The sequence below is a fragment of the Catharus ustulatus genome, chromosome 23, assembly GCF_009819885.2.
Source record: "Catharus ustulatus isolate bCatUst1 chromosome 23, bCatUst1.pri.v2, whole genome shotgun sequence".
In the NCBI taxonomy this organism is placed as follows: Eukaryota; Metazoa; Chordata; class Aves; order Passeriformes; family Turdidae; genus Catharus; species Catharus ustulatus.
This window is the reverse complement of record NC_046243.1, coordinates 498419-511660: the sequence shown is the minus strand read 5'-3', so window position 1 is coordinate 511660 and position 13242 is coordinate 498419. Positions and strand designations below refer to the sequence as shown.

At 45.0% G+C, this 13242-nt stretch overlaps 1 protein-coding gene across 1 annotated transcript in view; it reads right to left on the bottom strand.

Annotated features, from left to right (window-relative positions):
• SKAP1 (src kinase associated phosphoprotein 1) overlaps nucleotides 1-13242 on the bottom strand; it is a 71112-nt gene that overhangs the window by 43031 nt on the left and 14839 nt on the right. The window contains exon 4 of the mRNA XM_033079120.1: nucleotides 11193-11300. Within this exon, the coding sequence (XP_032935011.1) occupies nucleotides 11193-11300 (108 nt within the window). The remainder of the gene's footprint in view (nucleotides 1-11192; nucleotides 11301-13242) is intronic.

The window sequence follows — 13242 nt, the reverse complement described above, 5'->3', positions numbered from 1 at the left end:
TTTCCCTTTTTCCGAGGGCTCTGCAAACAGCTCGGGAAGTGCGGCTCGGCTTCGCTCCCTACCCCCATTCCCACATGGAAAAAGGGCTGGAACCCGCGGGGCCGCGCTGGTTCCGCTTGGGGGTTGGACACGGAGGGGTTTGGGGGAATTGGGAATTTCCAGATTTGGGTAAAGCAGGAGCTGGTGGGAAATAGGAACAGGGAGGAGTTTGGGAATTCGGGATTTCCAGATTTGGGTTAGGCAGGTGGGAAATAGGAATAGGGAGGGTTTTGGGAATTCGGGATTTCCAGATTTGGGTAAAGCAGGAGCAGGTGGGAAATGGGGAAAGGGAGGAATTTGGGAATTCGGGATTTCCAGATTTGGGTAAAGCAGGATCTGGTGGGAAATGGGGAAAGGGTTGGGAGAAATGTCCAGGGAGAGAGGAGGGATCTGGATCCTGGCAGGGTTAAGGGAAGGGTGGAGGGTGCTGGGGATGGAGTCCAGCTTTGGCCTCCGCTTCCTCCTCCTCTTCCTCCTCATCCTCCTCATCCTTATCCTCATCCTGGTGCTCACCCTGATCCTGATCCTGATCCTGGCCTTCATCCTCCTCCTCCTTTTCCTCCTGATCCTGATCCTGATCCTGATCCTGATCCTGATCTTGATCCTCATCCTGATCTTGATCCTCATCCTCATCCTGATCTTCATCCTCATCCTCCTCCTTTTCCTCCTGATCCTGATTCTGATCTTCATCCTCATCCCGATCCTGATCCTGATCCTGATCCTGATCCTCATCCTCATCCTCATCCTCATCCTCATCCTCATCCTCATCTTCATCTTCATCCTGCTCCTTCTCATCCTCATCTTCATCCTCATCTTCATCCTCATCCTTATTCTCAGTTTCTTCCTCCTCCTCCTCCTGGAATTTCCATCCCTGCCCTTTGGACACCAAAATTTGGGAAAACAATGGCACAGGTGTGGGACTGAGGGGAAATCCTTTGGTGTTCCCTCGGAGAGGGGCAGGGCACGGCCTCATTCCCAAAATAATTCCAGCAGTGATCCTGGGAATTCTCCAGGCTCAAAATCGTGGATTGAGGATTGTTCTGGGATACAGGGGGAGCTGGAGGTCACCAGGAAGGGAGAGGGAAAAGGGGAAAGGGGAAAGGGAAAAGGGAAAGGGAAAGGGAAAGGGAAAGGGAAAGGGAAAGGGAAAGGGAAAGGGAAAGGGAAAGGGAAAGGGAAAGGGGAAAGGGGAAATTAATCTTTTCAGGAACACATCCCAAAATTCCTCCCTGGGAGGGTGGGAAGGGCTGGGATGGAATTCCCAGAGCAGCTGGAAGTGTCCTGGACCAGGCTGGAGCAGCCTGGGACAGTGGGAGGTGTCCCTGGATGGAACTGGATGGGATTTAAGGTCCTTCCCACCCAAACCATTCCATAATTCCATGACATTCCTCAGACTTTCACAGCCAAGCCAGGTCCAGCCCGGGGATGACAGAAATCCCATTCCTGCTGCTGATTTCCGGGAACTGACCTTTCCCAGAGCTCTCCTGGTGGGGATTCCTCACCCAAATTCACCCCAAACCTCCAGATTCCCACATGGAATCTTGGGGTGGGAATGAATCCCTTCCTGGACACAAAATCCTGCAGGAAGCCAGGTCCTGAAATCCTCCTGGAATCTGGAGTTCCCAACCACCAAATCTCCCACTTCCGAGCCCCCAGCCCCTCCTGACCTGCCTGGAGCTGCATTCCAGCTCCAATTTTGGGGAGTTTTGCCCTCCCTAAAGCCAGGAACAGCCCCCGGTGCTTTACATCCCAAATCCCAGCAGAGGAACCGGGAACGTTCCCATTTCAGCCCCGAGGAATCCGCTCCAAAGGATCATTCCTGGGGAAACTGAGGCACGGCAGAGAACAGGGATCTCAATCCAGGGCTGGAGTGCTTTTCCTTTCCCAACCCTCTTTCCCTTGCCTGTTCCTCTTTTCCTTTTCCTATCCCTCTTTTCCCACCCCTCTTTTCCTTTTCTCATTCCTCTTTCCTCACTCCTCTTTTTCCATCCTTCTTTTCCTTCCCCATCCCTCTTTTTCCAGTCCTTCATTCCCCATCCCTATCCTTCTTTTCCCATTCCTCTTTTCCCATATTGCTTTTCCTTTTCTCATCCCTCTTTTCCTTTTCCTTTCCCCCTTTTCCTTTTCCTTTCCCTCTTTTCCTTTTCCAATCCCTCTTTTCCCATCCCTCTTTGCCTTTCCCCACCCCTGTTTTCCCATCCCTGTTTTCCCAATCCCTCTTTTCCCAATCCCTCTTTTCCCTTCCCCATCCCTCTTTTCCTTTTCCCAATCTCTCTTTCCCTTTCTCATCCCTCTTTTCCGTTTCCCAATCCCTCTTTTCTCATCCCTCTTTTCCTTTCCCCATCCCTCTTTCCCAATCCCTCTTTTCCTTTTCCCATCCCTCTTTTCCCAATCCCTTTTTACCCAATCCCTCTTTTCCCATCCCTCTTTTCCTTTTCCCAATCCCTCTTTTCCTTTTCCCATCCCTCTTTTCCCAATCCCTCTTTCCCTTCCCAACCCTCTTCCCCCCAATCCCTCCCCACCCTTTTTCCCAACCCCCTCAAAACCCCAAAACCCCCCTGGGAACCAACACCCCAAACCCCCTTCCCATCCGGGAAAAACCCAAACCCAACAACCCAACGCGCCCAAAACCCGCAAGGCCGCGGATTCCGGGATGCGGAAAAGCGGGAATGGCCCATCCCAGGACGATGCAGGGACGTTGCCATGGCTGCAAGGTGACCCCTGGAGCCACGGCCGCACCAGCCGGGGGCAGCGGGGTCAGCGCGCGACCGCCCCGACCCCCGGGGTGAAAAGTTCAGGCAGCCCAGGAAAAACCAATACGGCCCCGCCGCAGCCGCTTCCCGATTTATTTCCATTCCCAGCAAGCCATGCATAGAAAATCCAGATAAATCCCATTCAGCTCCGCCGGGATCCGACACCCAATGGATGCAAACAGATGTCCGGAGGGAGCGCGGGGGGGGCGTGGGGCTGCTTTTAATATTTATTCATAATTTATATCAATCGCGCCCTTCGGAAAATTCCTTTTGTTGTTTAAAAAAAAACCAAAAAAACCTCACCCCGCTTTTAATTCCTCGCCCTCTCTCTGGAATAATTTTTTTTTTGGGTTTTATTTTTTTTTCTGGTGTCATATTAGGGGAGATAATGAGTATTTACAGCCGGGCCCCGCGTGTCAGCGCCGTTAGCGCCCGATTTATTTCCACAGCGCTTTTCCCCGGATTCCGCCTGACGGATGCATCCCATTTATATCCCAGGATTTTTTTTTTTTTTTTCTCCCCCCTCTCCTTGAGGTCCCAGCTCTGGAGAAGCTGCCATGAGGTGGCCACGAGGTGGCTCCTGGACTCCTTCAGCCGGCCAGAAAGTCCGGAATATTCCGAAGGGATAACGGGAATTGCGGCACAGAGGAGTGGGATGGGGCAGCACCAAAATCTAAAATTTATCCTTTTTTCTTTTTTTTTTTTTTGGTGGGATGATGGGAGGGAAAAGCAGAAAATCCAAGATATTATTTTAAAATATTTAAAAAAAAAAAATTGGGATCCAAAATTCCTCGGAAGATAAGGCATGATGGAAGGGAAAAGCAGAAAATCCGAGATGTCATTTGAAAATATATTTTTTTTAAGGGAGTGAAAATTCCTTGGAAAAAAGGATGATGGAAGGGAAAAGCAGAAAATCTGGGATATTATTTTAAAATATTTTAAACCCCCCCAAAATCGGGAGCCAAAATTCCTTGGAAGATAATGGATGATGGAGGGGAAAAGCAGAAAACCTGGGATATTATTTTAAAATACATTTTTTAAAGGGAGCGAAAATTCCTTGGAAAATAAAGGATGATAGAAGGGAAAAGCAGAAAATCTGGGATATTATTTTTAATAATGAAATTTTTAAAATAAAAAGTTAAATTTAAAGTATTTTTTAATGTTTTAAAATATTTTTAAAACCTGGGAGTCAAAATTCCTTGGAAAAAAGGATGATGGAGGGGAAAAGCAGAAAATCCAGGATATTATTTAGAGCATTTATATTTTTTTTAACTGTGCCCAAAATTCCCTGGGAAATGGGTTTTTCTGGCTGGTTTTTAAGGGATGATGGAGGGGAAAAGCAGAAAATCCAGGATATTATAAAAAATACTGTTTAAAATTTTTTCCTTTTTTTTTAATACCCAAAATTCCCTGGAAAAAGGGGATTTTTGTGGTTGTTTTTAAGGAATTAAGGAGGGGAAAAGTAGAAAATCTGGGCTATTATTTTAAAATATTTTTAAAAAAACAGTGCCCAAAATTCCCAGGAAAAAGGGATGGCAGAAGGGAAAAGCAGAAAAACTCTCCAAATTCCCAGATTTTCTGGTTTTCCAAACGAAAAAACAATCAGCAATGAATAAAATTGGAATTAATTTGAGTTTTCCCTTTTTTTTCTCTTTTTTGGAACCACTTTCCCCAGCCAAAATTCCGATAATTGTAATTAATTCACTTTAATTAATAATTTTCCAGTTATCACCCTCGGCTTTCCTTCTTCCAGGAAAAAGTGGGGAAAAATCCTGATATTCCCAGCAATCCAAGGAGTCAAAAATGAGGGAATAAAACCATTCCAGGAATTCCATTTCTCATTCCCATAATTCCTGCCCCAAATCCCTCCCAAAAATTCCCACAAATTCATCCCAAATTTAAAAAAACCGTGTTGGGTGGGAGGAAAAGAGCGGAAATGTCCCAAATTTGGGATGTGGGGTGGAATAAATTGGGAAGGAATAAATCAAAATGGGAAATCGCAGGGGGGATTCCTGATGGATTTTTCCATGTTTGGTTTTATTTAATGAGACAAAAATCGTGGATGGGTTTGGAAATGGGAATGGAAAAGCAAGGAAAAGAGGGATGGGGAAGGAAAAGGGGGATGGAAAAAGGAAAAGGGGATTGGGAAGGCAAAGGGGGATGATGAACTTGGTCCAGCACTGATCCCATCCTAGGGATTCCTTTCCTGGCCTTGGCTGCTCTTTGCCAGGAGCGGGATTGGGGTTGGGATCAGGGCCAGGATCGGGATCAGGATCAAGACTGGGGTCAGGATCAGGATCAGGGTCAGGATCAGAGCCAGGATCGGGGTCAGGATTGGGATTGGGGCTGGGATTGGGGTCAGGACTGGGGTCAGGGCTGGAATTGGGGTCAGGATCAGGATCGGGGTCAGGGCCAGGATCAGGATTAGGGTCAGGATCAGGTTCAGGATCGGAATTGGGGCTGGGATCAGGGTCAGGACCAGGGTCAGGATCAGGATCAAGATCAAGGTCAGGATCAGGGTCAGGATTAGGGTTAGGAATGGGGTCAGGGACAGGATCAGGGCTGAGATCAGGATCAGAATCACGATCAGGATCAGGATTAGGGTTAGGTTCAGGTTCAGGATCAGGATCAGAATCAGGATCAGGATCAAGGTCAGCCCCAGATCCCGATTCCATTGTGGCAACTCCGCCACCAAAGGGCACCGGGAGAGAGCGAGGGATTTGGGATTTGGGATTTGGGATTTTTGATGGGGATGGAAGTGGAGCAGGAAAAGCGGGAAGGGGATGGCTGGGATTGATTCACCCTTTGTTGCTTTTTGGGAAAGGGAAAAAGGGGAAAAGGAGAAAAGGGAAAAAGGGGAAAAAAGAGGGAATAAGAGCGGGACATTTTGGGAAATTTGGGGGTACACTTTGGGGGACATTTGAGGGCGTTGTCCCAGAGTGACAAAATCCTATTAAATCCCCCAAAATGAAGATATTCCCCCACTCCTCAGCTGCTTTTTCCCTTTCCCCTCACAAAATTCCTGGCAGGATAAAAAGCAGGAATTTGCATCTCCCAGGCTCCCTCATTTCCATACAAGGTGGGAAAAAAACCAACAACAAAAAAATCACATTACAGAAGGTTTTACCCTTCAACAACAACAACAAAAAAAACCTAAAAAAAAAAAATCCCATTAAGGAGCTGTCAGCGCCTTAATTCCCGTTTTTCCTGCGGGGAATCCGCTGCCATTCCCGTCTCCAAAAGGAGCTGATGGAATTATGGGCTGCTTTCTGGGGGGTTTTTTATTTTTTTCGCGGTGCTGTAGCGAGGAGTGAACAGGAACTGAACCTTGAACTTCATTTCCCCTTTGAACTCGTTACCTCCGCTGCCATTCCCGGCTCCCTCCCCCTTTATTCCCGGTTCCTTTTTAGGTTTTTTGTTGGTTTTTTTTTTTCTCTCCTTCTCTCCAAACAAATTTCATCCCAATTACCCTTCCCGGGAGGGAGATGGATAATCCTGGCTCTGACCTAATTACCTGCGGTGCGGGGCAGCGCCGTGAACAGGAGCTGACCCCAAATCCCAATTTTATCCCAATTATCCCAAACGAGCTTTTCCATCTTCCCGGGCTCCTGCTCCTCCTCCTGGGCTGGAAAAAAATCCATCCCGGGGGGAAAAACAGGGATTTGGGGTTGGGTTCTGTTTGGGGTTTATTTTCCTTTTGGGGTTTTTTTAATTTTCCATTTGGGGTTGATTTCCCATCGAGTTTATTTCCTATTTAGGGTTTTTTTTTTTTTTATTTTCCATTGGGGATACATTTTCCATTTTTAAAATTTTTTTTATTTCCATTTGGGGTTTATTTTCCATTTGGGATTTATTTTATTTTCCATTTGGGGTTTATTTTCCATTGGGGTTGATTTTCCATTTGGGGTTTATTTTATTTCCCATCGGGATTTGTTTTCCATTGGGGATTTATTTTCCATTAGGGATTTAGTTTCTATTTAGGGTTTTGTTATCCACTTGGGGTTTTTCTATTTTCCATTTAGGGTTTATTTCCCATTGGGATTTATTTTCCATTTAGGGTTTATTTCCCATTGGGGTTTATTTTCCATTTGGGATTTATTTTCCATTTGGGATTTATTTTCCATTAGGGTTTTATTTCCCATTTGGGGTTTTATTCCCGTTGGGAATGAGGAGATTCAGCTCCATAAATGGAATTGTCTCCCGTGGGAGTTCAGGGATCCCCCAGATCCCAATTCCCAATATCCAGGGAAAGTTTGGGAATCTTTGGGAATTCAAAGCTGCCAGGGAATGGGAATTCCAAGAATTCCTTGAAATTCCTGAGCGAGGGCACAAAGATTTGGGGTCTGGGTGGATTTGGGGATTTGGGGTTTGGATGGATTTTGGGATTTGGGTGGATTTTGGGACTTGGGTTTTGAGTGAATTTTGGGATTTGGGATCTGGGTGGATTTTGGGATTTGGGATCTGGGTGGATTTTGGGATTTGGGATTTGGGTGGATTTTGGGATTTGGGATCTGGGCAGATTTTGTGATTTGGGGCTGCCTGGAATGGGGACAAGGCTGGATTCTCCTCCTGTTGAACCCGGAATTCTGGGATCCAGTGGGAAAGGGATCCGATCCCAAACCCTCAGTGGAAAAAACACAGATTCTGGGATTCAGGGGATTTGGGATCCATGGAAAATCCATGGGTCCAGGCTGGGGAAATGGAAGGAAAGGGAAAGGGAACATTCCAACCCCTACAGATCTCAATCCCTGGAATTTTCTATCCCAAAACTTTGAGGAATTTTCAGCGGAATTTTTCTCCTGCTTTGCAAGACTTCAAAAATCAAATTGAAACCGTTTGGATTCATTTATCCCAACTCAAATCCCAAAAATTAAAAAAATCTTCCGTTTGCTGTGGGGTTTTTTCCAAGATTTTTCCCAGTTTGGGTGGGACCAGGGAACTTTTTTCCTCAAATCAAATGGAATTTTACGGGAATTTTGATCAATAAATTCCCAAATTTTACCAAACCCTTGATTTTCCTGGTGAAGAAACTCAGGGAAGAGCGAAAAATCGAGGGGAAGGAAATCAAAACTAACTAAACCAAGCTTAAAAAAACCCCAAATCCAGACTGGGCTCAAGTTGACCTAGAGCAGCTCCGGGGACATCCCGGGATTTTCCTGAGCAGGGATCAGAATCCCGAGGAATTCCCCCCTCGGAGGAGCCCCAGACAAAGCCGGGGTGATGAATGGGGTTTGGGGTTAGGCCGGGGTTTAGTCCCGGTTTTATCTAAGCCGAGTAAACAGCCCATTAATCCCGGGAGCCGGGAGAGACTAAATTAGGTGGGAATGCAAATATGGGGAGGAAATAATGGCAGGGGACACCGGGAGGTTAAAAAAAAAAAAAAGGTGGAAAAGGGGGGGAAATGGGATTTGTTCTATCCGAGATGGAAAAAATGGGATTTGGTTTATATGGGATGGGAAAAAATGGGATTTGTTGAATGTGGGATGGGAAAAATGGGATTTGTTTAATATGGGATGAGAGAAACGGGATTTTTTTAATGTGGGATGGGGAAATGGGATGTGTTTGTGGGACTGGTTTGGGATGTGTTTGTGGGATTGGTTTGGGATGTGTTTGTGGGGTGGGATTGGTTTGGGATGTGTTTGTGGGGTGGGATTGGTTTGGGATGTGTTTGTGGGGTGGGATTGGTTTATTTGGGTTGTGTTTATGGGGTAGGATTGGTTTGGGATGTGTTTGTGGGATGGTAATGGTTTATTTGAGATGCGTTTATGGGATTGGTTTGGGATGTGTTTATGGGATGTGTCTGGGGGAGGATTTGGGGGCTGGCTTTGGGTTGTTTGATGAGGTTTTGGGATCAAATGAGAGGAAGAAGCAGGGCCCAAAGCGCGCTCCCGTTCCCGTTCCCGATCCCAAAGCGCGCTCCCGATCCCGATCCCAAAGCGCGCTCCCGATCCCGATCCCAAAGCGCGCTCCCGATCCCGTTCCCGCTCCCGGCCGGCCCCACACGGGGGCGCTGCAGAATTCCGGAGCCGCCACCGCGCCCGGAGCGACCGAGGGACCCCAAACCCCCCAGAGACCCCAAATACACCAAAATAACCCCAAAGAGACCCTAAAAACACCAAATAAACCCCCCAGAGATCCTAAAAACCACCAAAATAACAAAAATAGACCCCAAATACACAGAAATAATCCAAATGGACACAAAAATTACCAAAATAACACAAATCTGCCCCAAATACACTAAATGAACCCCAAAGAGACCCTAAAAACACCAAAATAAACAAAAGAGACCCTGAAAACACCAAATAAACCCCAAAGAGACCCTAAAAACACCAAAATAACCCAAAGAGACCCTGAAAACACCAAATAAACCCCAAAGAGACTCTAAAACCGCCAAAATAACACAAAACAGACCCCAAATATACGAAATAGACCTTAAATACACCAAATACTCCAAAATCACCCCAAATAGACCCCAAAGACACCAAATACAACAAAAATACCCTAAATAGACCCTAAAACCCCCAAATACACCAAAATCATCTCAAAGAGACCCTAAAAACACCAAAATGACCTCAAAAACCCCAAATGCACCCAACAGACCCCGACAGCCACGGGAGCCACCCCTGAACGACCCCAAATTATGCAAATGACCCCAAATTATGCAAATTACCCCAAAAATCCCCAAACAGACACAGAGAGACCCCCAAAGACACAGGGACACCCCCAAATATTCACTGAGAGCCCCAAAATTCCCCCCAAAACTCAGACACACCCCAATATTCACTGAGCAAAGGGAATAGAGGAATATCCAAAGGGATAAATCAATATCCCAAGGGATAAATCAATATCCAAAGGCATTGAGGAATATCCTAAGGGATAAATTAATATCCAAAGGGATAAATCGATATCCCAATGAAATAAATCGATATCCCAAGGGAATACATCAATAACCCAAGGGATAAATCGATATCCAGAGGGATTAATCAATATCCCAAAGGAATAAATCAATATCCCAAGGGATAAATCGATATCCAGAGGGATTAATCAATATCCCAAAGGAATAAATCAATATCCAGAGGGATAAATTGATATACAGAGGGATAAATCAATGTCCAAAGGGATAAAGGAATATCCAGAGGGATAAATCAATATCAAATAGGGTAGAGCATTATCCAGAGGAATATCCAAAGGGTGAAATCAATATCCAGAGGGATAAATCAATATCCCAAGGGATTGAGGGATATCCCAAGGGAATAAACTGATATCCCAAGGGATAAATCAATATTCAATGGAATAAATCAATATCCCAAGGGATTGAGGGTTATTCAAAGGGATAAATTGATACCCAAAGGGATAAATCAATCCCAAGTTCCATCCCCCAAAAAATCCCAAATTCCATCCCCAAAATCCCGAATTCCATCCCCAAAATCCCCAAATCTCCCCCAAATCCTCCCTTTCCAGCTCCAAACCTTTCACTCCTTCCCTAAAAATTCCCGACCAACGCCCCAAATGACGGAATCTCCCGGTTTTTAACCCAACCCCATTTGGGACGCTCGGGAATTGTGTCCCAGGGAATTCTGAGCGTTCCAGGATCCCTCAGGACTCCCAGGCTCTGCACAAACATTTCCTCCGGAATCGCTCCCGAGGGAAATCCTCCGGCGCTCACGGCTCATTGAGTAAAGTCATTCCCAGCCCTCTCCAACTTCCAGAATGTTCCTGAGCTCCCAGGAGGAATCAGAGCCAGGATCAAACTGGTCCCAGCAGATTTTCCCCCAATCCAAACTCCTCCGCCTCCAAAATTCCCTGCTTTGCTTTTTTTTCCGGTGAGCATCGCTCCGAATCCGATCTGTTCCCGAGAAAATTGGGATTTAACAAAGTTGGGAATTCAGGAAGGCGGGAAAACCGATCACAGTCAATCCTAAATCCATTCTACTCCCAGGAAAATTGGGATTTAATAAATCTGGGAATTCAGGAAGGTGGGAAAAGCCATCACAATTAATCCCAAAGAAAGCAACAGCAAGATAACCAAGAAATCAGTGGAATTTGAGGAATGTTATCCAGGATTTTCACATTTAGCGGTGCTAAAAAAAATCCAAAATCCCCTCCTGAATTATGGGACCAAATAGGCCCCAAATAAACCCCAAACAGACCCTAAAAACACCAAAATAACACAAACAGACCCTAAAAAATAACCCAACATTCCTTCCTGAATTATGGAATGGATGGATGGAAAATCAAAGGATTCCAGGTTTAGCTTTGATTTTATCTTCTCCTGAAGATAAAATTCCAAGAATTCCAAGGAACAACAATGACACTGCAGAAACATTCCAGAAATACAAGAAACTTTTCCAAAAATTTCCAAATATTAAAAAAAAAAATTTTAAAAACCCAGTGACTCACCCTCATGCTGGAATTCTGGTGGGAACGAGGCCTCGGAAATGTGGGAAGGACCGAAATTCCAGCTGGGATTTTCGTCAGAGCCGTCCTGTCCCTCGTACTCTTCCTCTCCTGGGTGGGAAAGACAAGGACAGGCTGATTTTTTGGGGGGAAAATTTTAGGAATTTAGGAATTCCTAAATATCCCAAATATCACCCTTCACGTCCTGATCCCGTTTCCTTCCAGTTGCCTCCAAAATCCAAAGTATTTTTTGTGGGATTTCAGGGGTTTTAGGGTAAATCCATCACTCAGGGAATTCCTGCTGCAAAAACCTGGGAATGCCAATCCTGAGGTCAGAATTTCAGAGGCAAATCCAAATTCTTGTCCTGCCCTCAGTCCGTGACCTGGCTATAAACCCAGGTGTAAAATAAAGCATTGCACTGAAAGGGAGAATTTCCTGGATTTCAGGGAATAAAAGCTTGGAAATCCTTCAGGAGAGAGGGAGAAAGGATAAAAACATGGATTACCTGCACGAATTAATAGGGATAAAGATAAAAACAGGGATTCCCTAAATAAATTTGCCAGGATTGGGATAAAAACATGGATTTCCTGCCCAAATTTAAAGGGATAAGGATAAAACCATGGATTCCTTACATAAATTAACTGGGGTTGGGATAAAAATGTGTATTCCCTAAATAAATTAATTGGGATTGGGATAAAAACCTTGCATAAATTAAAAATGAACTGGAATAAGAAATAAAAACAGGGATTCCCTGCACAAATTTACAGGAATAAGGATAAAAACAGGGATTCCCTGCATAAATTAACAGGGATTGGGATGAAAATAGGGATTCCCTACAGAAATTTATAGGGATTGGGATAAAAATATGGATTCCCTACACAAATTTACTGGAATAAGGAATAAAAATATGGATTGCCTACATAAATTAACAGGGATTGGGATAAAAACCTTACATAAATTATAAATGAACTGGAATAAGGAATAAACCCCCGGATTCCCTACAAACAAATGATTGAGGGCAGGGTGAGGACAGGAGCTTTCCTCTCCTCAAATGAACCTTCCATTGAATTTTCCAGGGAAATTTCCCTCCCCTCTCAGTTTTTCTGGAGAGCCCCTCGGCGCCAGGTGTTGGGAAGGGAAATCCAGCGGCGATAAAAGATTTGGAATTCAATATTTGTCTGGAATAAAAGCGAGGGCTGATAAGGGAGCGGAGCAGCTGCTCCTCACTCAGCGCTCCCCAAACAGCTCCAAACTGGAATTTCCAGCTGCTCCTTCATCTCTTCCGAGCCCTAATTCCCACTTTTCTCCTGGTAAACACCAGGATAACTTTAATCTCTGATTAAAAGCCGGGAGAGTCAGGATTTTAATCAGGGAAAGGCCTCGGACCTAGAGGGGAAGGCCCAAATTTTCTCTCCATCCCCCAAAAAAAGAGATTTTCCAGATTTGGGGAAGGAAAAATCTGGATTTGGTGAAGGAAGATATCTGGATTAGGAGAAAAGATTCAGATTTAGAGAAGGAAATTATCTGGATTTGGAGAAGGGAAATATTCAGATTTGAGGAGGGAAAAGATTTGGATTTGGAGAATGAAAAGATCCGGATTTGGGGAAGGGAAAAAAATCCAGATTTGAGGAAGGAAAATATCGTGAGTTTGAGAAGGGAAAAATCTGGACTTGTCAGGAGGAAAATATTTGGATTTGGAGAATGAAAAGATCCAGATTTGGAGGAGGAAAAAATCCAGATTTGGGGAAGGAAAAGATCCCAAGTGGGAGAAGTGAAAAATTCGGATTTGTTGGGAGGAAAAGATCCAGATTTGGAGAATGAAAAGATCTGGATTTGGAGGAGGAAAATATCTGGATTGGGAAAAGGAAAAAATCCTGAAATGGAGAAGGAAAACTCTGGATTTGGGGAAGGAAATGATCGGGATTAGGAGGAGGAAATGATTCAGATTTGGGGATGGAGAAGATCCTGAGGTAGAAAAGGAAAAATCTGGATTTGGCGAAGGAAGATATCCGGATTTGGAGACAGAAAATACCCGGATTTGGAGAAGGGAAA